Source organism: Panicum virgatum, chromosome 9N, assembly GCF_016808335.1.
Source record: "Panicum virgatum strain AP13 chromosome 9N, P.virgatum_v5, whole genome shotgun sequence".
Taxonomy (NCBI): domain Eukaryota; kingdom Viridiplantae; phylum Streptophyta; class Magnoliopsida; order Poales; family Poaceae; genus Panicum; species Panicum virgatum.
Genome location: NC_053153.1, coordinates 59588286 through 59615590, shown reverse-complemented (window position 1 = coordinate 59615590; position 27305 = coordinate 59588286). Strand labels below are relative to the sequence as shown.

General features: G+C 44.5%; 2 protein-coding genes and 1 long non-coding RNA gene across 6 annotated transcripts; all 3 read right to left on the bottom strand.

Moving 5' to 3' along the window:
* Positions 1-11671: 11671 nt before the first annotated feature.
* Positions 11672-14383, bottom strand: LOC120689190 (MOB kinase activator-like 1A). Its single transcript, XM_039971509.1, has 6 exons — positions 14318-14383; positions 13472-13580; positions 12836-12929; positions 12415-12548; positions 12162-12325; positions 11672-11768 (listed from the first exon to the last, which is right to left on the bottom strand). Exons 1-6 carry the CDS (start codon positions 14381-14383, stop codon positions 11694-11696), a joined length of 642 nt encoding a protein of 213 aa, XP_039827443.1. The 3' UTR covers positions 11672-11693.
* Positions 14384-16982: 2599 nt separating this feature from the next.
* Positions 16983-19925, bottom strand: LOC120693058 (MOB kinase activator-like 1A). Of its 2 annotated transcripts, none has more exons than XM_039976457.1 (7): positions 19708-19925; positions 19557-19605; positions 19295-19406; positions 18938-19031; positions 18670-18803; positions 18386-18549; positions 16983-17405 (listed from the first exon to the last, which is right to left on the bottom strand). In XM_039976457.1, the coding sequence occupies exons 1-7, from the start codon at positions 19731-19733 to the stop codon at positions 17325-17327; spliced, it is 660 nt and encodes a 219-aa protein (XP_039832391.1). In that variant the 5' UTR covers positions 19734-19925; the 3' UTR covers positions 16983-17324. The 2 variants fall into 2 exon arrangements, with proteins under 2 accessions (XP_039832391.1, XP_039832392.1); XM_039976458.1 differs by having other exon boundaries at positions 19295-19403; positions 19708-19921.
* A 4449-nt stretch (positions 19926-24374) lies between these two features.
* Positions 24375-26632, bottom strand: LOC120691693. 3 transcript variants are annotated; one of them, XR_005682357.1, is made up of 4 exons: positions 26125-26632; positions 25863-26019; positions 25314-25398; positions 24375-24709 (listed from the first exon to the last, which is right to left on the bottom strand). It is a non-coding gene; the product is annotated as an uncharacterized LOC120691693 (long non-coding RNA). The 3 variants fall into 3 exon arrangements; XR_005682358.1 differs by having other exon boundaries at positions 25863-26016; XR_005682356.1 differs by having other exon boundaries at positions 25863-26632.
* Between the last annotated feature and the right edge of the window lie 673 nt (positions 26633-27305).

Sequence of the window (27305 nt, the reverse complement as noted above, 5' to 3'; positions counted from 1 at the left end):
GCGCCTAAGGAGTACTCGGTCAGTGGCGAGGAAGCGTAGCAACTCCTCCCACACTACTAGCGACAGGTAAGTAGCTAGTTATTTTGCAATCGAGTACTTTCTAGTTGTCGATTTGCAGGTTTTGATTTGTGTTTTTGCTTTTCCATGTCCGGCGGCTAAGATGCCATGGATCTCAGCATCTGGGGATGATTCTGCGGTGGAACAGATTGTCCCCTCCACCACAGTGGACCCATCAAGTGGGATTGGAGCTACTCCTTCAGCGAGAAATTCCGAAGTAGATAAAACCGTCGATGCGGGTAAGCTGGCCGTGATCACAAAGCCTGCCTGCAAATTTGGCATCAAGGGGTTTACCCTAATAAGAGCTCCTACGTAAGTTCCTTAGAACTTGTAGCCATAGGATCTGTTTTTGAGTCTAGTAGTTTTTTAACTACCCCATCTTTGCAAAGATGCAGTCCTGGAAGAGGACGTGGAGGCTGAGAGCCACTCAGCTTCCCAGTCGGGGCTGGAGAAGCCCCCGAATACTCCTGAGATGAGTGCTCGCGATGCGGAGGCAATGGCCAACGCTATGCTTCTGGATTCTCCATTGCCGAACTTAGAGAGGGGCAATGATGAAATCCCAGAAGGTGATGGAAGCAGCAAGTTTCCAGAAGGAGGAGAAGGCGAGGAGCTTCTTGAGGGCGGCGGTGATAAACAGCCCGAGCAGACCCCTGCATGTAAGCTTGTAACAGCTTGTATGAAAAATATCTTTTGTTGCTCTTAATGTGATTAAGTAGCATGTTCTTCCTTTAGATTCCCAAGTCACAGGGAATACTGTAGGAAGGATTAAGGAAGTGCCCAAGAGGGCTGTGGTTGTGGCGAGTACTTCCCAAGTTACATCGGGAAGTGACTTGCCGCGAGAGAAGGTGGAGCATGCTTTCAGGCTGCTGGAAGTAAGTAGTCGAATACCTCGAGTACTTTTTGTAGTAGATCGAGTGGTATACTGATCTTTTTGTTTTTGCAGGAAGCATTAGGACGGAAGGGTGGCCAGTCCCAAGATGAGACAGAGCTGAATGCCCTGAAAGAGAGGGTTCAAATGCTCTCGTCTGAAAAGACTGCTCTTGAGGGGAAGCTGAAGAAGCTCTCCCAATCGAAGAAAGGTTAGTCTTTAGCATTGAATATGCATTCGAATAGTAGATCCGCTTGGTTTTTATAAGATTTTCTTTTTAATCGAGTACACAGCTTGTGCCAAATCTTTGGAGATTTAGGAAAGCTTGGTACTAGATTTAAAGATTCTTATGTACCGAAACGCAGATGAAATAGACAAGCTTAAGAAGATTAAGGAGGACTCTGACCGAGAAGCAGCATCAATGCTGCAACAACTCAAGACTTTATCAGAGTCTCGAGACTCGATGCAGTAGGAGCTCATGGAGCTGAAAGAGGTCAGAGATGCCACCCTGCAGGTGACGGAGGCCATGGATATCCCACAAAAGGATGGAGGTGAGCTGCTAACACTGGCTGTGAGGCTTCGCAGGGTGCCTGTAGCCTTCGAGAGGTTTATCTCCCACATCACCCGCCAGTACGTAGGTCACGTACTTGGGCTGGTGAAATCTTATTGGCCAACCACTCGTCTGGACGCTCTTGGACAAGGAGCCAAGGCTAGCTGTTCTGATGATCAGTTCCGTCAGTATTTGGCGGAAACTTCCGGGGTGGCTGATCAGATTGTAGAAACCTTGAGCAGGGCAGAGTCTCCTTAAGCTTTTCTTGTAATTGAGTTGGCGTGTGAGCTAGAAGTACTTTGAACAAATGTTGGATATTTGTGTAATGTTAAGTACTTGGTGGTAGGATTGTGGAATCCTTTGTTGTGTCGAGTGGTTGTACTCGTGGGTCCTGAGTGTAGGAAGCATCGGGCCCACTCAGTCATAAAAGCAGATACAAGGAATTGTATCCGTAGGTGCCTTGGGTGGCAAGATTTTCTCGAATATATTCGAGTTTGTATGGTTCTGAAACCATAGTGCTGACCGGTTAGGATTGAATCCCTCGGGATTAACCAAGTGGGAATAGCACTAGAAGATGAAAGAAGCCGTAGCTTAGAATAGATTTCCTTTTTGGAGGAAATTTTTCAATTAGCACGCGGCTAATATGGACTTTGTTGTCCAATCGGGGGGAGAACTCTTATTGAGTATTTTAGGAGGTATAATAAGTTTCTTGATAGGTAAGAAGATAGGCAGCTCTCGACAACTACTCAGGGTACTAAGGGAAAATAGGAGTTCTTTTTGTATCTCAAGCAAGTGAGTAGTACCCCTCAAGTACTTGAGGAAAAAAGATTATGTAACGAAGATTCCCATAGTAAACTAAGCAAGTGGGAAACTTGTGTCGATTTATTTTAGAGTATCAAGAACTCATCTGTACTCCTTGAAGGGTTTACGTAGTTGACCAGTTAGAATAGACCTTGTTTGGTTACCCAGATAGTATGCAACTGTTTGCGAGAATTTCCAAACTACACGATCATATCGAGTAGTATGTCCTATTAATGGACTGGATTGATTTCTAGAATAGGACTGTTAGGATTGAACTCCGTCGAGTTAACCAAGACGTGAATATTCTAGAAACATCCTAAACTTACTCGAGCAGGGCGAGTAAGGTGTCCTACTTGAGGACTGGAGTAACTCTAAGGCAAGTCTGTTAGGTACTAACCCCGTCGGGTTGTCCAAGACGAAGGTGCCGAAAGAGTATCCAAGACCTACTCGAGCTAGCGAGTAGGGTGTCCTTTAACCAAGGACTGGAGTAATCCGTAAGACAGAACTGTTAGATATGAACCCCGTCGGGTTGCCCAAGAAGTAAATGTTGAAGGGATATCCAAAAATTACTCGAGCAGGGCGAGTAAGGTGTCCTTTTAACCAAGGATTGGAGTAATCTGTAAGACAGAACTGTTAGGTACGAACCCCGTCGGGTTGCCCAAGATGTAAATGTCTAAGGGATATCCAGAACTTACTCGAGCAGGGCAAGTAAGGTGTCCTTTTAACCAAGGACTAGAGTAATTCGTAAGACAGAACTGTTAGGTATGAACCCCGTTTTGTTGCCCAAGACGTAAATGTCGAAGGGATATTCAAAACTTACTCGAGCAAGGCGAGTAAGGTGTCCTTTTAACCAAGGATTGGAGTAACTCTTAGGGCAAGTCTGTTAGGTACTAACCCCGTCGGGTTGCCCAAGATGAAGGTGCCGAAAGAGTATCCAAGACCTACTCGAGAAGGGCAAGTAGGTTGTCCTTCCGTAGGACTAGAGTGTCTTTTAGGACAGAATTGTTAGGTACGAACCCCGTCGGGTTGCCCAAGACATAAATACCCAAAAAGCACTCGAGTATGAACCATAAAAACTACTCGATAGCTGCTCTAAAGCTGAGCAAGGCTTTCGAGATAGGGTATTGGTTGTGAGTGAGAGCCAAGTAGTCGATATATGAGAAATCAACTTTATTTGGATTTGTTGAAATTACGATAACTGTAAAGTAATAGACTCTGACTCTTAAGACCTACCCCTTGCTCGTTGGATGTGAGCAATGGTTTATATGACTGAATAAAACTTTCTTCGAAGAAAGAACTTAGTCGATATGATGGTTGACTAAATTCGAGGTAGAACTAGTCGATGCAGAGGTCAACTAGATTATTGGTAGGGTCTCCTTCAGGAGAGGTGCCCCAAGGGCCTTGCGGAGTGAGTCACACTGGAAGATCGTGTGTGAGCTCTTTGGGTGGATAAATTACTTGCGTAGCAGTACTTTATTGATCATGTTTCAGCTCTGAGATGATTCACCTTGATGCTTGGTGCGTGGTATACCCTGAGGACGGGTGCTGATGGTTGCCGGCTTGTGCTTCTTGAAGGATGCGGAAGCCTTTGGCGGGATGCGGTAGTTGGAAGAAGGGTTGTATGCCTCGACTTCCTCCCGTTCCTTTCTCCTTGAGATGATGATGTTGCGCGCATCACGCCCAACGTTGATCACACCGCGGAGGTCGCAGTTGGAGTAGTCATAGTTGTCGCCTTGTTGTTCTTGTAGGGTGTTAGCGAGGCGCTGACGCCTGAACGCCCTCTTCTGGTTGAGCTGGCGACGACGTTCGTAGAGGTCTTCTGCTGGATGCTGCTCGTCCAGTTGGACGGTGACGGTCACCGCTGGAGGAGGAGGAGGAGCAGGTAGATCCTCCTTGATAGTAGCTTGGGCTTCTGTGATTGTAGGAGGAGTAGTTTCCATGTTGTCGGAAAGGTACTCGTCGAAATCATCAGAATTGTAGTCGTCGAGGTTGAGACGCTCCGTGGGATCGCCCTCAGGTTGTTCGGCGATATGAACCATGAGGATTTCATGGCATAGGTCTTGGACTTCTTGGTTTTGTTTGCTTGAGGACGGGTCTAAAGGAGTGCTCTGTTGGTAGGGCAGATCCGCTGGCTGTGAGGCGGAAGCGTTGGGATCTTGAGCCCTCCCTAGATGCACTGTCCGTCCTAGCGGGGTTGCATATATGATTAGGTCAGGGAGAGAGTCCAGATCGGACTTGGAGTTCTTGGCCGAGTTGGACTCGACTTGCTTGCTGTACTGGATTAGATTATCCAGCTCATCCTACGAGTTGGAAGAGTAATCGGGTTCGGAATCGATTAGACCACCGATTTTGGAATATGTATGTTTTGGGTGAGTAAGAAGCGGGATGCCCATCTCTACACGAAGGGCATTCTCGTTTATCCAATGTAGCCATGATTGAGTAGGAGTCAGCCCTTCAGGCTCCTTGATCCAGGGTTTATCATAGATTAAATCGCTGGATTGTTCTGGAACTTTGGCTTTTCCCTTTTTAAGCTTGGCCAGTTCCCAAAGAGCATCAGCATGCTCGGTTGGTTTTGCCATAGCATCCATGAATAGCTCAACATTGTCTGACCAATCTTCGAGATCGTCGAATGGTTTGAAATTCTCGAGACCGTTCATGAAACGATCAAAGTCCTGATCGAACTTGGACTCGACTGGTTTCGGAGTCCGAGTGTGAGCAGGTTTCGGTGAAGCGCTCTGAGGTATCCTGGAGATAGACGGTCCCATCCGAACAAGCCGGGGGTTTGTCTCACCAACTCCCCCGTAGATTCCTCCTCCTGATTTCTGCTATTTGTTTTGCAGAGTGCTTTCAGCCACCTTAATGCAGTCGGCAAGCTTCGAATTTACCAGATCGATCCCTGAGAACATATCGCCCGACCTCTTCTTCGGTGGGTTTAGTGCTTTAGGGTTCTGCTGTGGCACAGATGGTCTGGGAGCGGTTTCTGCAAGTTTGATGCAGCCCTCTATCGATCGTTAAACTTGATCCACTCTGGCGAGTAGTTCTGAGTTTTTGATCTTAGGGCGTTTGATCATCTTGAGATGAGCCAGGTAATTTCCGAGAGTTTTGGAAAAGTAAGGCTTTTTGGAATCAGAATTTGTGTCAAACTCAACCGAACCAAGAGTTAGGTTTTGAGTTGTCATGTTTTCTGGGTTGTCCAAGTCGAGTTCGGGTGGAACTCTTTTCTCGTCGAGATCCGCAGACTCGCGGATGTTGGCGAGTTGGGAGCGGGTTTTCAATTTAGACGAGTTAGGCGCGACAAGGTGGCTGGAGAAGCCTCCCGTTTCATCAGCCGTACATGCCCAAGAACCGAAAATGAGAGTTGTGCCTTCCGGTAGGTTGTTGGCGTCGCTTGATCCGGCCATCGAATTCGTTGGTGAACTCGTCAAATCCCCTACCTGGCGCGCCAGCTGTCGGTGTTTACCGCCAAGCCTGCTCAGGGATACCCTTAGCAGTAGGGTTTGTAGGTAGGCATCGACTGCTCTAGAACTCGGTGGTACAAGGAACACAAAGATTTAGACAGGTTCGGGCCGCGAGTTTGCGTAATACCCTACGTCCTGTGTAGTTTGTATTGCCTTAGGTGTTGATGATTGTTTGGAGGGGGTCCCTGCCCGCCCTTATATATCCGGGGGGACTGGGTTACATGGAAAGTCCTAGCCGAGTACAGTTGGAGTCCTACTACAACACAATCGAGTAGTTTCCTTTGTACTGCAGCTAGTTCTACGCCTATTCGGATAGTTACAAAAGAGGTAAGGTACATCCATGAGCTATCCCTTACTCTAGAACAATCTAAGTCTGTAAGCAGTCCCGTTGCCCCGGGTCTGACAAACATGGCACCACCACTACTAGAAAACATGCCAAAGATCCAGGCCAAAAGTACCACTTATTGTTTGAACCTGTAAAAATGTGAGGCATCAGCACCGGCTGCAACAATAGTCGGTACTCTTGGCCTGCGCCGAGCGCTGGCAAGACGCGCCACGGCACAAACCGGTGCCAATGCACTAACAAAGGCACCGGTTAAAGCCATGAGCCGGTACCAAATGGACGATGCATCAATGGCACCGGGTGGTGGCACGACCCGGTGCTTATGGAGCAGACATTAGCACCGGGTCATGACATGACCCGGTGCCAATGCTGGCCTTGCACATAGGCACCGGTTGGTAAATTCAACCGGTGCTGATCAATTACTTTGAGCACCGATTGATCAGCACCAACCGGTGCCTTTGTGCCCCCACTATAAATACCCCGCCCCCTTTCCCCCTAAAAGCTGCAGTGAACTCACTGTTCATCACGGCTGAGTCAGGGGAGGGGGCGGATTTTTTCAATTTTTTTAAAAGGTTAGTAATATTGTATTTAATATTTTAGAAAATTCATTTTGAGGATGTAGTTAGCATTTGATTTAGTTTATACACATGATAAATATTTGTTGATGTATTTTGGGCCCGATTTAGTTTTATGGTATTATATTATTGTTATATAAATTATTAGGCATAAGATAACTATTTATGTATATATAGTTAGGATTTGGATTATTTTATTTTTATATTAGGCATGCATAATATATATATTTATAGTATATAATTTTGATGACACTCCAATTTAATTTGTTTCGTAATCAATCATTGATTCATTCAATTTCTTATTATTATTACTTCCAATGTTTATTTACAAATGGTTTATGTTGACACTCGTTTGATGTTAATAAATGAAATGTGAACCCAGATAAGTCGGCAATGGATGTACATGACGGACTGGCATTCAATGGAGTTCATCGATGGTGTGCATGAATTCATAAAAGTTGCTGAGAACCACAAGTACGGTGGTTTCGTTCGCTGTCCATGCAAAAACTACAAGAATGAGAAGGATTACTCATCATCAAGAACCATCCACAATCACTTGTTCAGTAGTGGTTTTATGCCGAACTATTATGTTTGGACCAAGCATGGAGAAAGAGGAATAATGCTGGATAATAATGAAGAAGAAGAAGAGGATAGGATTCCTGACTTTGCAGGCAATTACGGTGCCTTTTTTTATGACACTGCAATGGGTGAGCCTGAAGAAAATGCTGAAGGACACGAAATAGAAGATGATCTGGGTCAGATACCGCACGAAGCTGAGGAAGTTTGCGAAACAGAAAAGGAATCGAGAGATCTGAAACGTATGTTGGAGGACTACAGAACATTGTTGTACCCAGATTGCAAACAAGGCCAAAAGAAGTTGGGTACCACATTGGAATTATTGCAATGGAAGGCATCAAATGGTTTGTCTGACAAGTGATTCGAGGAGTTGCTGAAACTTACAAAAAGCTTACTCCTTGAGGGTAACACCTTGCCGGAGACAACATACGAGGCAAAAAAGATTGTTTGTCCTTTAGGATTAGAGGCACAGACCTGGCCTGTGACACTCTGTATATACAACCTCTGTATAAACCACACTGGGAGGAGTTCAAACAATATAAACTATCAAAGGAAACCCAAGAAAAATCCCAACAGGCCAAGACGAATGCAGCAAATAAGAAGTACAGCCATCACCTTGGGGCTGGAAGGTACAAGAAGGCAATAAAAAAATGACAGAAGATGGAACAGGATCTTATGGACAGAAGCATCAGGCCGACGACTTTGATTGGACGGATAGATCCAAGTGGTGGTTATTTGCTAACGGCGTGACGTTAAACCAGTTGGATGGAACTTTGGTCGTGCCCGAGCATATGCAAGAAGTGTCCCGCGATCTGGTCACAGCAATAGATAAGGCCCAACAAGGAACATTCCAGCCTCAAAGGGAGAATGATGAACTGACTAGGGCATTGAAGAATCCGGAACACCCTGGACGAGCCCGCGGCATCGGCGTGGTCCCATGGAAAGCTGCTTGGGCCGGAGATTCCTTTTACAAGACTCACCGAAAGAGCAAAGCCGAACAAGAAGAGAAACTCCGTGCCATATAAGAAGAGATGAACACGAAGGTTGCGTCCTTGGAATCTCAGATGGACGCCAGGGTCAATGAGGCAGTGCAGCTAGCTCTGAGCCAAAGGAGCACTGCTGGGTCGCACCCGGATGTTGTGATAAGCCCGGCCTCTCAGTGACGCAGCAGCTGTGCATCCACGGCGGCGCCCGACGAACAAGCTGAACAACAACCCCAGATTGAGCCAATGGCGGTAGATGACCAGAGGTATCCAGTGGATGATGTTACCATGCCGACAGCGTGCGAGCTTCATGTGCGAGCAAAGAATATATCCATTCATGTCGCATATGGGTCAGTCCTGCCCCTGAATCCTTGTACTACAATTCATGGAAGGCCGATACCCCCTGGCTACACCTCCGTCACAGTTGAGCAGATAGTTGGAAACAATGAGGATCTTCAGCTCGACTTCGTTGGAGGGGATGGAGAGAAGACATTGGGAGACGCACTGCACGGGGTCGTTCTATGGCGCAAGGCCGACATCAAACTTACTGTAAGCACAACGGCTCCTGTGCAGACCATCAAACTCACTGCTGTCCCCACAACCACCTCCCTCACCACCATCTCCGCCGGGGCAAAAGGCCACGAGTACTCCAACTCCTCCTGCACCAGAAAAAAGAAAGAAAAAGATAGCATCCCTCCCAGTGGCTGGACCATCAAGGAAGCAGAAAACGGTCGAAAGAAAATTGACCAACGAGAAGACCACTGAGGAGTTGGAAGAGAAGACTGCTCGATATATAAAAGAACAGTTGAAGCCTAAAGTCCCCCCGCCGAGGGAAAAGGTAGATCTAGAATTAGGGAAAAAGCTTCTCGCGAACCTAGACAACCCACCAAAACCAAAAAGCTTACCCTCGAACTATGATCGTACTCTGACAAAGGCACACAAGGTGAGAAATATGAAGAAAAAATGTGGCAAGACCATTCCTCAACTTGGCACACAACAAAAAGAACTCGAGCCCCTCCGGGTGCCAGGGTTGCCAGTCCTACACCCGACGAACGTACAACTCCAGGCGGACCTACAGGCGGCGATATTTCTTTCAGAAACAGGATTAACGCTAGAGCAGGCAACGGGGCAAGACGAGGCAGCAGAAATCCCTGTCGCTCCCGTTCTTACTCCATTCGAGCATGGAAAACCTTTTATCACTGAGGAAGAGGAGAAAAGTCTAGGCACACAGATGTTTAATTTGCATAGATGGTACCTGCGAATATCGAATGACGAAGGCAAAATGTTTGGAGTGACGTATCGTGACCATGATTTCTTCTGCGGGGAGGACGACTTCTAGGTGTTCTTTGAAGATTTATATCACATTTACCATCGACAAGCCCTCGACGCCTCTATCATCACTATTTCGGTTCTGTAAGTATCACTTACCTCTACATTAAATTAATACTTTTTGTTAATAAGAACGTAATTATCTGTGTGCATTATATAATTTCTATTGTATCATTAAGACAGGAGATTCAAAGAAGCCGAAAAGAAGGATGGCACCATCAGATCAGCTTCATGTCTCTGTTGCTAGTCAACCAGAAAATGCTCAGCGAAAATTACACGGACACGTGCCAAAACATGTACGATTCGTTGACTAGGCAAAATTACAAATCCTATATATACATACCATACAACTTTGGGTAAGCATTGGTCGACTCAATCCTCTGTTATATTACTAAATAAATACTAAGTCGTCTAATGCATGTATGTATATATCCTATCTATATCTACAGTTATCATTGGATTTTACTCATACTTTCCGTAGAGACCGGCAGTCTTGTAGTCTTTGACTCAATGAGAAATCCAAAGTCCGCAATCCAACATATCATAGATCCCTTGAACAGGTAAGTTCAGTTTGCACAATCAAATCCTTTTTCTGTTAATAATAATTCCTGAATATCAAACTTAACTTTGAGCGCAGGGTCTGGAAAAAATTTGTGAAAACGAACAAAGAATGTGGTCAATGGAGGCCCGAACTGAACGTTAAAATGGATTATCCGGTACGTTGATTCACAAATATTTGTCTAGTTAAGTAATTCCAAATTGTTCTAAATTGAGTAATTTATTTGTTTCTCCTTAAGTGTGCGAGACAAGCACAAGGAACTGATTGGTGCAGGTACTACTTATGCGACTACTTGCACATCATGACTCCATGTGGGAAGCCTACTACGGAGGACTTAAAAGTACGTACAAACCATTCATTAGTACATTTTCATAATTATACTATAACGCACATGATGTTAATCCTTTTTTCCTAAATGATAGATGTCTCGAATGTGGGATGAATGTTACTCTACCGATCGGATCAACGTCGTGTGCGAGCAGCTCGCCGTATTCATTTTGAACGAGATCCTGGATCCTAGAGGCGAGTTCTACCACGACGGTCACATCTATAGAGGACTTGCATCGAGCTCTTGAGGGGCCAGTAGTTGAACTACAAACATGACTTGTACATTTGCAAATATTTCTAAACGTGATGTCTTGATGTTTGTATATTTGTAAATATATTAGTTCATCTAATTAGCTTAATTATATGCTCGCATTTCACTTTTAGTTAGTTTCAAATATTCTCTGAAAACGAACACGTACGTACAACCAATGAACGTATAGTACTGTAGAGCTCGAGTGCGTTTAGCAATTATAAAATAATAAACAGTAATAAATATAACAAACAAAACTGAATTTGGGAAGAAGAAAAAAGAAAAATGTCATTGGTACTGGTTGGAAAGACCAACCGGCAGCCCCTTTGGTACCGGTTGGTCTTTCCAACCGGTACCAATGGGTGCTTAAGTCACCGGGCGCCTAAGGCACCGGTTAAATACATGGGGTCTTAGGGTGATGCCATTGGTCTCGTTTTGGGGGAACCGGTTGGAAAACCGGTGCCGAAGGCTGATTCCAACTGGTTCCCATGGCACGTTTTCTAGTAGTGCACCCGTGTTTGCACCACCCGTGTTTGGGTTAACCAATAACCTCGACTGCTAAACTGCTAATAGTTTCTTGTTCATCAACACATGATCAGAAGTTCTAGCGAACAAAAAATTTGGTTGCCACATGAAATGCTATACAACCTACAGGTAGCTGCCGCTAGCCAGCTTATTGCTAATCCAAATTTGGGCAAAATTCCGCCCTAAACCATTAGCACAACGGTCAGAATCCGATCAGAACTCGTCTGAAACTAGATATGATCCACGAAGATCCATTGCAGTTAATTAGCACAGCAGCACCTAGCAAAGCAGAACCGAGGTACCCAGGTGATACTGATACGGATCAAACAAAACAACCCCCCCCCCCCCCCCCCCCCACATTTTAACCAAACAAGTTCCAAAATGTAAATGGAGATGTTACATCCGGGCCGGGTGATTAGATTAAACGGGAGAGTAGAATAACTCTCTCAGCACTTGGTCTCATCAAAGTCTCTCTCTCCCTCTCTGGATGGTTTAGCGCCCAAGCATTATGGGTTCGATCAGCTCGTTGAGGGGAGCCAGCTCTTCCTTGTCGATCAGCTGGAATTCCTGCGCACAAAAAAAGTTACATTAATTTCCAGTAACAACATTTTACACGATTGCGTTTTTTTTCAGATGAAGATTTTCACTATTATTGCATAGATTGCATAACTGAATCACAGCTATTAGGATATAATCCACTCATTATCAGGACGGATGAAGAACGAATGTTTGTCATGTTTAGTCTAGCTACTGTTGGACAAAAGGTCATTCTTGTAGGGATGTAGGGAAGTTATCATGCCATGCGACAAATCGAATGTTCTCTCATCTTTTGTAAGCAACTAATCCAATGTTAGTGTCCCTCTAACAAATATTTACGCGCTGAATAATGGTGCATCACAACTGAAAACCTGACAAAAGGACTCCTGAAAACTGTAATTTCAGGGTGCATAGAGAATTTACCATTATGAAGAGAGTGAAGTGCTTGAAGCAAGTATTGAGATGCTTCACTTCCTCGAGGTTCATAATCATCTGAAAATGCGAGTGGTAGATGTGCGCATACACCCTGAAGAGGCGCTTCAAGATCGTCTTGACGACGTCGCGGAAGTTGGGAGGGAAAGGAGCCCCTGTTGGCATCACAATTTCCAACAAGAACACATGATCAATGTGCAGTTCGCAGTGTTGTGTGCTTTATAATGAACAACGAGCAAGTTACCAAAATGTTGAGGGAATATATCTGCATCATCCAGCTGGGCTTCTATCCAGTCCATTAGGTACTCCACGTACTTTGGTGCAGACACCGCGATAGGCCTCTTGACCTTGACTCCATCAGCCCACCTGTACTCATACCTGTGGATATTTCATTTTCGTCAGACAGTTGGAAGTGTGACACTTCCTTGTATTACAGTCTGATAGATTCTTATTACAATGTTCACTTTGTCTACTTTTTTGTTTATTTTAGCTTTTTCCAACTTATTCAATAGTGCAATAGTGTTGTATGAGAGAGAATAGACCGGAATAAGTTGAAATAAGCCGAAAGCAGACAAGTCGAAAGGATGATTATCTGTCTGACAATTGCAATATTGCATTCGTGGGTACGAAGAAGCTAGAATAAAAAGAAAGATAGTAGTGTATACTTTGGTCCAGCCGACATGGTCGGGCAGGCAGCTGGCGTGCAGACCTCCATCAGGGTGCTGTACATCATGTTCACATTGTTGAAGAAGTCGACAGCTGCCATCACAACATAAGCACTGCAAGTTAGTAGTACTACTACGTACACTAGCACAAACATTCAGGGTTATGTATATTAACTAAAGCGCTGATGAACAAGAATACAAGACTGAAGCGCGCTGAATAAGACTACAAGAAGAGTCATGCATGGCTTGTTCCTAATCTTACTGTAACATAAAATAGGATTCTGAATTTCTTTGCATGGTAGATTAAGAACTGAACGACAATGCATTGGCTCCGTTCGTGGGCTATCCTTCAACATCATTATTTGCAGGACAAGTTTGTGGCGGCATCTCACTTCTTGGCACGCAAGTGGCCAAGAATTTTTTTACCCGGGCACATGGGTGGCGGTCTAGTCTTAGGATTGGCAGTCATTAGTGTGTTAGGCTGTTTCATACTCTCTTTTGGGCTGTGTGCCGTTTATGCAGAGGCCGGGAATTTTCAAGACAATATATCACCTTGATTTATTGTGTTTGAAATGAATAAAATTTCTCATTTCAAAAAAAAAGATTAAGAACTGAAATTGAGGATCTAGAATTTACTGTTGACAGCCAGCCACTCGTTGAGGTCCTCCCCGATGGGCAGACGGACTGCCTCTCGCAGGTCACCCTCGCCTAGAGTCTTGTCGATGTACTTCTTCAACTGAATGCCCTGGAAAGAATCACAAACTTTCAGGTTATACTAGCTATTAGAATCGATCGAGCATACAGATAGAGATGCATAGCACACATATCTACGGCCAGTTGTGAGAAAATAACGTGATGCGCAGCTAAGTTCCAGAACCTCGTCGTTCTTTCATAACTCTTTTTGCTAGCTTTGCTGAGAGAGTTTTGGCGTTGCAAGAAACCTACATCTACATGCGTTTCAAAGAAACAACCCAAGCAGGCCTGACAAGACAAAAGGCAAAACATAAAAGAAAGAGAAGCTGGTTTCAGTTTCTAGTGAAAAAGGCCATCTGGACGGAACTGTGGATTCCATCTCCAACTCGTAGATCGACCGAGTTATGATTCACTAGCTAATTTCTCCCACTCGTAGATCGAGCTTTGTTGGGGAGGGAGATAGCGGTGCTGATAAACTAGTAAAGCAAACAGATATACGGGTATATATAAACAATCAACAGCTAGCAGGCAAAATATATATATCATCACTACTTGAACCTAGCTATATCAACTTTCAGCATCTGTTTAATTACATCCTTCTATAACATAACATGCAGGCCTGAGCCTGACCAAAATCAAATTCTGTGAAACACGTACATGGGCATTGGGCAGGTGCGCGTTCGAATTCAGTGAAATAAAGCCCACACACTCGCGACATACGATAAGATAGAATTCAGAAGTAATTCACCGCGCGACGTGCGTTTACAGTTCCAGCGAGAGTATACATACCTTGTTCCCAGACGGCGCGCTCTTCTTTTGCCTGAAGGTCCTCTGGATCCTGCAAGTGCGATCCATCGCCGGATAGGAGGCCGCGTCAGGCAAGAGATCGAGACAGATCAAGTGCTTAGCTTGACATCAGAATCGACTCGGACAAAGATCGATGGATCTATCGGAGATAGATCAGGAAGAATAATTGTCATCTGCTAACCTGCTGCTGCTAGGAGCAAGCGCAAGGAAGCTCATCTTCTCTCCTCCGTCCGACGTATCCGCAGTCGCCGGAGCAGTTGCTGATGAGCCGAAGCTCGATCAGAGTCGACGACCAGGAAGAAGTGGTGAGGGCGACGGAGACAGATCCTCTGCTGGATTCACAGTTCTTCCGAGTGTGTGTATATATAGCCGCGAGAACTGACCGTGACGTACACTGATACGGCCGTGTGTCATCATCGACATCGAGCGTGAGAGGAGGGAAAGCAATCGAGCCGTGCTGGCGGTGACGCAGAGCGAGCAGTTTCACGTACCGTGCTGGCTGCCTTGCCTGGTAAGCAGCGCGTTGTATGGGGCCGGGTGGTTCAGTTTCACGTAGGGTGGTAAAGGGTCCAACATTTTGAGCTAGAAAATTCAAGGACCGAGTTCTACAAGGGCCGGGCCCTAAAAGGGCCGGACTCTAATCTTATACAATTTTGAGTTAAAAAATTAAAAATCTTGTTGGGCTGTGAAGAGGCCACTAGGACCATGGCCCATTACCACCCCTAGTTTCACCTGGCGCCACCCGCCGCGGCGCGGGGCATGCACGCGGACCGTACCTCGGCTGCCTGTCACGGACATAGTACATCGTTGAGCTGTCAGGTTTAATTTTTATGACATGGACCCTAGTTTCAAGTTATAGTAGGGGTGTAAATAAATTGGTGATAATGCACCTCCACCTATTTAATTTAAATATTTGTAAATAAGGTTCTATTTCAAAAAGTAACATAAATATTCGAACTAAAGAGAGCCTTGCTTACCTAAGAGTCGCCACTTTGCATCCCTAGGCCCTACTGGAGATGGTGCCCCAGCGGCTCGTGAAAAGGAAGATGGTAATAACAGTGAATTCTTGTTAATGAAAAATGCATTATTAATTAGGCACGTCCATGAAGAAAAGATGGTAGTGGGAGCATCATGCTCAGTGACAAAGACTAGAGCTACGGTAGCCGGAGGAACTTGGTGGTAGCGCTATCTCTAGTAGCAACACCCGTTATCCGAAAGGGTGATATGATAGTTCCGGTTATACGTTCCGGGTATACGTTATGTTCCGGATTTATGATATACATCAGATGGCGGAAAATAGAAAGTAGGTCAAGGCAATATTGAAGTACTTTTCATGTATTTCCTGAAATAGGCATGCCAACGGTGGGAATACTCTTTTCAATAAAAGACATGCTCATCATGCATGTTTACGAAAGGAAGATGATGGTAATGGCTGCTCTATGCTCCGCGACAAACATAGAGAGGTATGATAGCCTATAAAATGGTGATAAGTGACTCCGATAACATGACTACCCGAAAAGGGTACAAGATCAGAATACGACAAGTTACATTCCGAGCATATGGTACGGTATTGAACACATGGACAAAAATAGATAGGACATCCATACAATACAACGTTTAAGTAGTTTTCATGTGTTTCCTAAAATAGACACACCGAAAGAAAGAATTTGGCACTACTAACGGCATTTGATAATGATGTTCTTGTGGATGGGATGGCATCTACGAGATAAGTAGTAACCGTTGAGATAGTAGGTAAGACGGTTACAATTGTGTCTATAATGAACTATAGTGCAAACATATACAAGAAGTAAATGACGTCTGGTTTGGTTTGTATCGCAAGTTAGGAAACATGTTCAGTTTGTACCGGTAGAGGATTAAGAAAGGTGATAAGTGAAATTTCGAGACATAATTCTACTAATTAATAACGGGACATAACAAGATGCATATTTTTGATGTCTTGGCATATGAGGGCATGGGTGAAAAGGCAATTAAATTCACTAATGGACTAAGAAAGGTGATAAAATGAGTACTTGCTGAAATTTTTTATCGGTATCACCCAACATAAATTATGTGAACATGCCAATAATTATAACTAGTAATGGGACTAAAAGTATGAGATAAGACGAGTAAAACACTGAAACTTTGGCCTATACAGATGGTAGCCGCCAATATGAATTCTACAATCGCGTTGATTGGGCTATTTGTAATCTAGGTTGGATATAGTTTGTAGATTAAATTAAAATGGTCAAATATTTATCTAAATCTATGAACAAGATGATCTATTTAAATACTCTTGACATACCTATATATATAGCTCCAGATCCAAGATCAAGAGCTTTGTCAGAGCCAATAATATACCATGATATAGTAGTTAACTAGTATAGATGAAGCTAGATAGCCAATAAGATGCTACAATTGTGCCTATTATAACCTACAGAGTGAACACTGGACGACTGTGCGCATGTCCATAATAATTAATCATATTTTTCATGACTGGTACGGTGGGTGTACGTAGCAGTTTCTCTTAACCAGAGTAGATCCTTGATCCTAGTTCTTAGTAACAACACTCAAGTTTCTATCAACTATAAAACCGGCTGGTTGCCATCACGCCATGCGACGTGTAGCCGCCACCAAACAACTTATCTGTCATCCAAAATTGGGCAAAACTCAGGCCCAAACCGTTATTAGCCCAATAGCGGTCCGAATCAGTCGTCTGAAACTATATACATGATTCACGAAGGCCCACTGCAGTTTAGCAGCAGCCACGAGCAATAGAAACATTAACCAACCGAGGCACCCTTCTGATGCGGATCAAGAACCACTCCATTTTCACTGATGACGTTGCGATCAGGCTGCTACAGAACACATCTGACTTGCGAACTGCTAGCCTATAATATATGCTTCCAAAAATGTAAATGGAGACGTTCCATCCGAATTGATCAAAAAATTAATCAGGAGAGAAAAAAAATTCTATCCACACTTGGCGTCATCAAAGCTCTCTCCCAAGTATTATGGGGTCAATCAACTCGCTGAGAGGAGCCAGCTCTGCCCTGTCGATCAGCCGGAATTCCTGCGGGACAAAAACGAGTTAGGTTAATTTGCAGTCGCCGCAGCATTTGCAAGAAGCATTTTTTCACATGAAGATTTTCAGCATTGCAAAACTGCATTTTTTTTATGAAACTTGCAAAAATGCATTAAAGCAATATCTACTCAACTCCCTATTAAATATTCTACTAATCACAGAGACGGACCAACTATATATTAGCTGTCAGGCACTTAGTTCAGTTTAGTGTCTGACAGAAGATCATCATTGTAATAAGCAAGGTATGCAACAAATCGATTTTCTTTAGTTCCTTTTGTAAATTAATCGAATGGTAGTGTGCTGAATGATGCATCACAACTTCTAAAGCAAGAAGGCAAAAGCATTTGAACGATTGAATCGCTGCACCAAAGGCAACCACCTCCTCTCGGATTGCATGTTAATAAGATGGTTTGCAACATGCTATTGATCTGATCAGCGCTAGCGGCAGCCAGAACAAGATTGGTTTGTTGTCAAGCTCAACTTTTTTTAGCTTTGACTATGATGAGAGAGAAAGTCAACAGGTAAAAGCTATCTATTGGGAATATATGCCAAAGCAATCTATGAAACCTGAGCTGGATGCATGATATATAAATATAGGTAAATGCCATAATCAACAAAGCTGGAAAATAAAACCAGGTCACCATAAGCAGCTGGAAAATGTAACAAGTCTAGCAAATTGTGGGAAAGGTAGAACCACTAATCTCTTATTTGGGATGTAAATAATGTCTGTAATTCTTAGAATAGAAGAAAGGTGTACTAATTCAATTAAGAGCATACTAGAGTGAAATAAACTAAGAATAAATAAATAAGAAAGAGAGCTATTTTCCTTGAGTCGATGGTTAAAATGGACTTGCTGAGTTGCTATTCCTTTTTTTTTTTGCTGTTTTGTCTACAGAAGAAGAATTTTACTACTTTGTTTTACCAATTACCAAGGAAATGGGGCAAACAAGTGCATTGAGTAGAATTACCAATGTGAAGAGTGTGAAGTGCTTGAAGCAAGTATTGAGATGCGCCTCTTCCTGGAGCTTCATAATCACCTGAAAGTGCGAGTGGTATATGTGCGCATACACCCTGAAGAGACGCTTGAAGATCGTCTTGACGACGTCACGGAAGTTGGAAGGGAAAGGAGCCCCTACGGCATCAGAAATTGGAACCGAAACACATGATTAGACTAAAAATATTCTCAAATTAAATCAAAATGCACATGGTTTCAAGTGATGTACTATATACTTTGTAACGAACAAACAATTACCAAGCTTCTGAGGGAATATGTTTTCATCGTCGAGCTGGGCTTCTATCCAATCCATCAGGTACTCAACGTACTTTGGTGCAGAGACCTCGATAGGCCTCTTGATCTTGACTCCATCAGCCCATCTGTACTCATATCTGCCAAGATTTCGTTTTTCATTCATCAGACAGTTTGCAACAGTGTGATGTTTTTATAATGACGATATAGATTCGTTCTTAAACTAGTTGTTTGACTGTATTTGTGGGTACGAAGAAGCAAGATTATACTGTACTTTGGTCCGGCTGACATGGTCGGGCAGGTAGCTGGCGTGCAAAACTCCATCAGGGTGCCGTACAGAATGTTTACTTGGTTGAAGAAGTCAACAGCTGCCATCACAAAAGAAGCACGGCAAGTTAGTAATAATTAATACACTGCAAAGTGGAATGCCTTCAAAACTCTTCAAGACATATATGGTTGTGCTGGTTCGACAGCCCACAGAAACATGACCATAAAGACAGACTTGAGACTTGTTACTACTACTACATCGTTCTTAGTTTCTTACTACTGGAAAAACAGGTGTCATGCATGATTCATGAAGTTGTTAACACGGTGGTCGATCAAGAACTGAAACTAAGGATGAAGGATTTACTGTTGACGGCCAGCCACTCGTTGAGGTCCTCCCCGATGGGCAGACGTACCGCCTCGCGCAGGTTGCCGCTGCCGAGAGTGGCGTCGATGTGCCTTTTCAGCTGCATACCCTGCTGACAGTCTCAGGCCCTGTTTAGTTGAAACGCAAAAAAATTTTGCGAAAGAATCTTGCTAATTTGAAGTACTAAATAAAGTCTATTTATAAAGCTTTTTGCACAGATAAGTTGTACCGAGAGCTCGCGAGCGGATGGCCCAGGCCGTACCTTGTTTCCCGAGGGCGCGCTCTTCTTGGGCCTGAAGGTCCTCTGGTTCCTGCGCCGTCGTCAGGCAGGCAGGCAGGCGCAAGCGCAATCAAGCATCAGCCAGCAAAGGAAACCCAGAGGTGGAAGGTGGAATCCTCATCTATCTGCTAACCTGCTGCCGCGGGCGAAGAAGCTCATCTTCTCCTCCGACCCTCCGGGTGAGGACTGAGGAGCCGCCGCGGGAGAGTTTAGAGACAGCTGCCGACGACGAACAAAAGAAAGAAGAAAGTAGTTGCAGGGTTTATGTATAAATCCTCTCTCTGTTGGATTGGATCGTCCGCGGTTCTGAATTCTGAACCAACCCCCTGAGAAGGTAATATATATACATATATACCCGGGGCAGGTTACGTACACGGATATGGCCATCGCCGTCGACAGCGAGGGAGGGAGAAGTAGAGAGAGAAACGGAGAGGGGCAGGCAGGCAGCCAGGCTGGCGGTGACGGAGACTAGGGCCAGCCAACCCCTCGCCTGCTGGCCGCCCCCTTGCCTTGCCTGGCAAGCCGCTTCAGTTGAGTTCCTTCCGCTTCGCCCGCGCGTGCTGATGATGCAAGCAGCAAGCCCCGGCTCGGCTGTGATCCGCTCCCCGCCCGCCCGCCGCCCCTTTTGCCTGGGTGGTTTCCTCCTGTCGCTGCGATTGGATTCGGGGGGTGTTGATGGCCGCCTGCCTGCCTGCCTGGGCTCTCGTCACGCGTCTTTTTTATTTTTATATTTTTATATTCGTAGTCGATTTTGCATTAAACGTGATGTTATTATTGCGTAAGGAATTTCCATCCTCAAATCACATGTCAGAATCAACTGTATACATATTTTCTTAATGTTGCAAGCGTCGATTTCTAATGTTTCAACTATTAGTATCTATCAATGTTGCGATAGACGATCAGTTGAGAAATTTATGATCTATCGGAAGTTCGGACGCTAGTAGTGTAGTTTAAGTATTTTCCTAATATGCAAATTTAATTTCTACAGCATGCAGACATGAATTTTACACACGCACAGGGTGTTTCTTGCGCAATAACAATATGGATTAAATAATATATATATTATTCGCGGGCGAGGGCCGTGCATGCGTGAAGGATAGGACGGCGATCATCTCTCTAGCAGTCTAGCTGGAGCTTGGGTGGCGTACACGCATATTTCTTTCTTTCCTCTCTCGAGCCTGGAAGGCTTTCGGCCCGCAAAAGAAACTGTTAGTCCGCTAATGACAGCGATTAAAATTAATTGTTTTTAAAGATTTCTTCTCTTATCTTTCAAAAATCGTTTGACGGCTTAAGGACTCTTGTACAAATTTATCTACTCACATGTTGCTGGATTCCACTCGAACCAGCTAGCACTAGCAGGCGTTTGGGCATGCACTCCCTGCCTTGAGAAAGAACCCAAATGAAATGCGATTCCCTGCATGGAGCCATGCATCGCTCAGCCTCCAAGGAGCGCAGAGAAAAACGACAAGGGAAAGAAGTCCTTCTTGGAAAAGAATCTCTCATGGAGTTTCAACAAGAGGTCGGCAACCGAATCTCTCTTGTTCCATCAGTCTTGGAATATGTATTTTTAAAATTTATCCTAGGTTAAATATTTTTATCTTTAACCGACAGTGTCTCCCAAAATAATTTATTTTGAATCGGAAAAAATACATGTTGCTGTAGTTGGGTTTACAACGAATCAATTTGTATGATATTTTGCTATCTTTTTTTAGATTATATAGTACAACTCAGACACTCACAACGCACGCATACTCACACCTCAATGAATACACTTATGCAAACCCTACCTTTATGAGTATTTTCGAAGACTAAGCCTTAGGAGTCGAACTCAAGACCTCAGGTACTACCGAGGCTCTTGTATAACCACTAGGCTACAGGCCATTTCGCTATTTTTGCTATCCTTCATGGTCAAACTTAAATATATTGGCTTAGGATAAAACTAATGCTAGTAGCTATATCATGAGACGGGAGTAGAACTGATGAAATTTAAGCGTATGCGCAAGAACCAAGTATGTACCTCGTCGGATTAGTTTATGTGTAACTGGATAATTACAGCTGACAAGTTAAATTTTGAACTAAAATAGTCCTTTTGGCCCAAATTTTAGGATGGCGTGGCAAAGAAAACTAGCCACCTAGAGGCAAATCTCCGATAAATATCTCGCAACGCGACGCTAGGATTGTTCCGGGAAAGGAACACAATAATGAAAATGCAAGAACGCAAATCTTATCAAATTATGATCCATCATTACACTAACCACTTGTCGGGTGCCACAATTAGGGACACCCTAATCGGGATACTAAGACCGCTTTTAAAAACACAAACACCTGTTAAGTCAACTAGGCCCACGGCCTCCTTCCAATCCGGAAGAAAGGAAAAGACTCAATAAAGCCCAGCACGCGGCCCATTCACATCCCCTCGAACCCGCGGAACGATCTCCGCCTCGCTGGAGGGTCCCTCCCGGGCCCGCTGGACAATCTCCACCTCGCTCGAGGGTAGCGAATCTACCCTCGAGCGGGTGATTCATTCTCCGCCTCGCTCGAGGACACCCCCCCCCCCCCCCCCCGGACCCTCGACCGCGCAACACACTTCCGCCTCGCTCGAGGGTAGCGGATCTACTCTCGAGCGGGTAACTCACCTCCGCCTCGCTCGAGGCCGTCTCTCGGCACAAGGGACAAACGGCCCCGCCGCCCAACCGCCCGCCGTACGAAGGCATTAAAGGCCAGCCACTCCGCCACGGCTCAAAGGACGGGCGGCGTCAGAACGCCACTCCCACAGTAGATGTGACTGAGGTCCCATCCGCTGACCCTGGTCATCCTCAAAACACATGTCAGAATCAACTGTATACATATTTTCTTAATGTTGCAAACGTCGATTTCTAATGTTTCAACTATTAGTATCTATCAATGTTGCGATAGACGATCAGTTGAGAAATTTATGATCTATCGGAAGTTCGGACGCTAGTAGTGCAGTTTAAGTATTTTCCTAATATGCAAATTTAATTTCTACAGCATGCAGACATGAATTTTACACACGCACAGGGTGTTTCTTGCGCAACAACAATATGGATTAAATTATATATATATATATATATATATATATATATATATATATGGCAGCGCTATTCTACACCCTAGGTGTAGAATGGGATTCTACACCTAACCAACCTAGTAACCTCCCACCAATCGGCCCAACCCATCCACCCCACCAACTAGACCCTCCGTCCACCTGTTCCCACCAGCAACCAAGATATAATCACGAGCGTGAGCCGCGAGCCGCGCGAAGCGCGGCGAGCACGAGCCGTTGCGTGGTAGCTTCGGCAGCGCTCGCAGGGTCGACGGGGACGGCGCGGCGTGGGGAGGAAGCGGAGCGGCGGCGTGCGGCAATGGCGGCGCAACCGGTGCAGAGCGCACGGCGGACGGCTCAATCGCGTGCGGCGTGCGCAGGGCAGAAGGCGGCGGCGCGCGCAGCGCCCAGCGTGGAGCAGAGCCGGAGCTGCGCGGGGAGCGCAGCCCCGCGGCATATGGAGCAGCACTCGGACGATCGGGGAGCACGGCCAGTGACAGAAGCAGCGGCATGGGGGCCTGCCGCGCGCGACGGGAAGCGGCTGCTGTGAAAGGAGTAGGGACGTGCCTGGAGCAGTGGCGGTATGAGGAGGTCCATGGAGCTTTGAAGCTCCGATTCTCATCTAATTGTGCTAATCTCGTTTCTCTTTCAGCTAAAAAACCCCTGATTCTCAGTAATTGAGCTAATCTCACTTCTCGTGGATCGAAAAAATGCTGTGATTTGTTGAGTCGTAGTGAAATTCAGTAGTTTCAGTAGCTATATTCATTTGGGCAATTACTAAAAAGAAGAGAGAGCGTTATATTCAAAACTCCCAATCCCTTATTTAAAATCCACTAGCAAAACAATGTTCGTGTTTTAAGTGTGAGATCTATTCAATATAATATAGTTCAGTAGTCTAGTATTTAAGTATTTTGCTTTTTAATCTAGTAGTTCAGTAATACTAATAATGTTCAGTAATCTACTTCTTTGGTTTTTTAGTTTCTTTGCAGCACTCTGCTTCAGATACGGAAGGATATGATACTACAATGAGGCAGTCGAGCTCCAGCAAAATCTGCCTTGTTAGTAGATGCGCTCCGACCCGCAGCCTTCCTTGGATTCATCATTAGTGATGATTTCTCGAAACACTTGAATACTAAAATTACTGATGTACCATGGCTAGTTTGCTTTTGATAAAACAAAAAATTACATTGCTAATGATCTCTTGTATTACTGGATTACTGGCTGTATTAGTCATGACATGTTCCTAAATTAATGGTTCTACTGGATCTCCCTATTATTGAATCCAATCATGTATATGGTGCGATACCGAAAAGAAAACAACCACAAAAAACCTGAGAATTTACTGGAAGAAAATGCACAATACTAGTAATCTTTATAAAATTTATAAGCATTACTGAATCTGAATGAAAAAAAATACTAAACATTTGGAAGGTACACCATTATTGATTGAAAAAAAAATGATTTATGAAAACAAGGTGTGGGTGAATGGGAAAAAAATAATGCACGTATATAATACTGAATACAAGCATATGTGAATATCTACTATTGAGTCTCGAGTGCTGAATTCAAACACATGCACATTTTGCAACAGTTATTGGTCTGCATGGAATCCTGATTCCACCAATGTATAAAAAAATTCTGAATTACTAGATCTCTATATTACTAAAGAATCCAATAACTAGATCTCTGTAAAGTCACCAAAAAATACGACGAAAAAATACTGGACTAAAAGAAAATACTGAATAACTGAATCTCCTCGTTACTGAATCCAAGCATGTACATGATTTTGTTACTGTCTACATACTTCCATAGAGATACATGAGCTACCTTGCTATCTGCCACACAGTTAAGGATGTTCCCACTTTATTTCAGAGAAACAAAAGCAAAAAGTATCAAGTCTTATTTGCAGCATCAGTTACATGGTTTTGTTTCCAACTCTCCCGCTGGCCACAGTAAGGTGCTAATGCATAGAGAGTACTCGCATCAACATCAATAATTTGAGGAAAAGGGACAAAGATCCAAAGCCAATGAATAGGGTAGCAGCAAGTAAGACACCAGTCACAGCTCCAATCTACACCAAAAAGGACAATATCAGCTCCTTGAGCAAAAAAAGGAGAAACTTGATGTCATTTCTGAACTTTTCCAAGAAATAACTTGGTGCCATTGTCCTGTGCATGAGCCATTGAGTCGAAAAGGAGTACATGCCCATATGAACCAGACAACAGTAAAACTCTGAAAAAGACCACTGAGAAAAATAGAGCAAGACCGATAAGATACTGAATTACTGAGTTACTGCTTTACTGAGGATGATGTCCATCGTACATAGTATTACTAGGTTACAGAGAATTACTGAAAAAATACACAATTATTGTTGGGTGAGGGATTACTAATATTTATAAGTATTACTGGATTACTAATATTTATTAACATAAGTGAGGGTGGTAGAATGACTCCATATCTAGCAGAATTGGGGTTTAGTTCTTTGTGATCACGCATCAGTAATAAATAAATAAAATACTGGATTATCTACAAGACCTAAAAATTTATTGATACTAAATCCAAACAAAAGCTACTAGCCAACATTGGGTAGTTTACAACATCAGAAAATATTTAGTAATTGCCAACAAAATGGGCATGTGATTTTTGGATATTGAACCATACTTCTGCGTTCTCACCTCAATTTGTTAGTGACGTTGCCTGCATAACGACCAGCTTGATGGGATCAGCGTGTCTCCATTTCCAACATAACCCCAAGAAAACCTAGAACATACATGTCCATTAAAATTTAAAAATTGCGCATACATGGACACAAATTCCCAGATTAGGGGATTGAAAAAAATAGAAAAATAATACAGAGTGATGCTCCTTGGAGCACCACGCGTAGGATCAAGATAGCTTTTCCCTTGCTCCTTGTCAGGTTCATGCAAAAGGGAAAAGGGAGGGTGCGTACGCATAATGAAACTACTAAGAAGTGCTGAACTACCAAATTATTTCTAAAATTACTAAATTGCTAATGAAACTACTTAAGACTAAAAAGAAAAAAAACAAAATTGAACTACTGAAACTAAATGCTAGCATAGATTACTGAAGTACTGAAACTAACAATAGCATAACTACTGAAATACTGAAACTAACAATAGCATGAATTACTGAAGTACTGGAAGGTTCAGTAATTTTTCAATTTCCATTCTGCTCCATGGAGAAGAAGGCGTGGGGCTTCTCACCACTGCTGCTACCTGCGTCGCCACCTCCCCAGTTGCAGGCCGGGGCGCCTTTGCTCCCTCTGCCGCGCGCCCCTGCTCCTCAAACCGGCGCTGCTAGCCAGCTGCACTGCTCCTTGCGCCGCCCCCGCTGGCTATGCTGCTCCTCGAGTTGCTCCTGCTGGGCCATACCGCGTGTGCCTACATAATTACACAGCAAAATCAATTGGGGGTGTAGAGATTTGGGTGATGAGAGAGCTCAATTGCTGAGGCAGATATCCATTACCTATTATCACATCCAAATCAGAGAGATTATGTGGATGAGGGGAGCTGCGCCTAAATCCTAGCATGCGTGTGCTCCATCTCTGTTCCACCCGTGTGCTGCGCTCCCCGCTCCCCGTGCACCGCGCGCGCATCTGCGCAGGTCGCTTTTCCGTGCAGGCTGCACCGTCGCGGCTCTCCACAAAACCGCGCCGCCGCTCCACGCACAGGCCGCGCCTACCGCCGCTCCCTGCGAAGGCCGCGGCCGTTGCCTCTCGCCGGCCTGCGCGCAACGGCCCTGCTGGCCGCGCCCACCGTAGCTCCCGATGGCCCCATGCGCCGTCGATCCGGGGAGGTCTCACACTCGCCGCTCGCCGCGCTCCGCGCGCTCGCGGCTTGTGCTCGCTGAACGCAAAAGCTGGATAGCTTGGGGGACGGCTCGGGAGGGGTGGGCTGGCTGGGTGGTGGGAGCCGGGTTTGGATTAGCTGGTTGATTTGTGGGCTGGATGGGTCAGTTGGGTGTAGAATACTAATCTACACCTAGGGTATAGATTAGCACATAGGTATATATATATCGGAGACGACCAGAAGAGGATAAATTACTCGCGGGCGAGGGCCGTGCATGCGTGAAGGATATGACGGCGATCATCTCTCTAGCAGTCTAGCTGGAGCTTGGGTGGCGTACACGCATATTTCTTTCTTTCCTCTCTCGAGCCTGGAAGGCTTTCGGCCCGCAAAAGAAACTGTTAGTCCGCTAATGACAGCGATTAAAATTAATTGTTTTTAAAGATTTCTTCTCTTATCTTTCAAAAATCGTTTGACGGCTTAAGGACTCTTTTACAAATTTATCTACTCACATGTTGCTGGATTCCACTCGAACCAGCTAGCACTAGCAGGCGTTTGGGCATGCACTCCCTGCCTTGAGAAAGAACCCAAATGAAATGCGATCCCCTGCATGGAGCCATGCATCACTCAGCCTCCAAGGAGCTCAGAGAAAAACGACAAGGGAAAGAAGTCCTCCATGGAAAAGAATCTCTCATGGAGTATCAACCAGGGTTTACCATTTTGTTTTTTTACCAAATCCCGTCAACTGTCAGAAACGAAATTTCGGCCGAAATTTCACCGAATTTCGCTAATTCCGAATGGAAAGAGAATTCAAATTCAAAAAACAAAATTTCGGTGAATTCCGACCGAAATTTCGGTGAT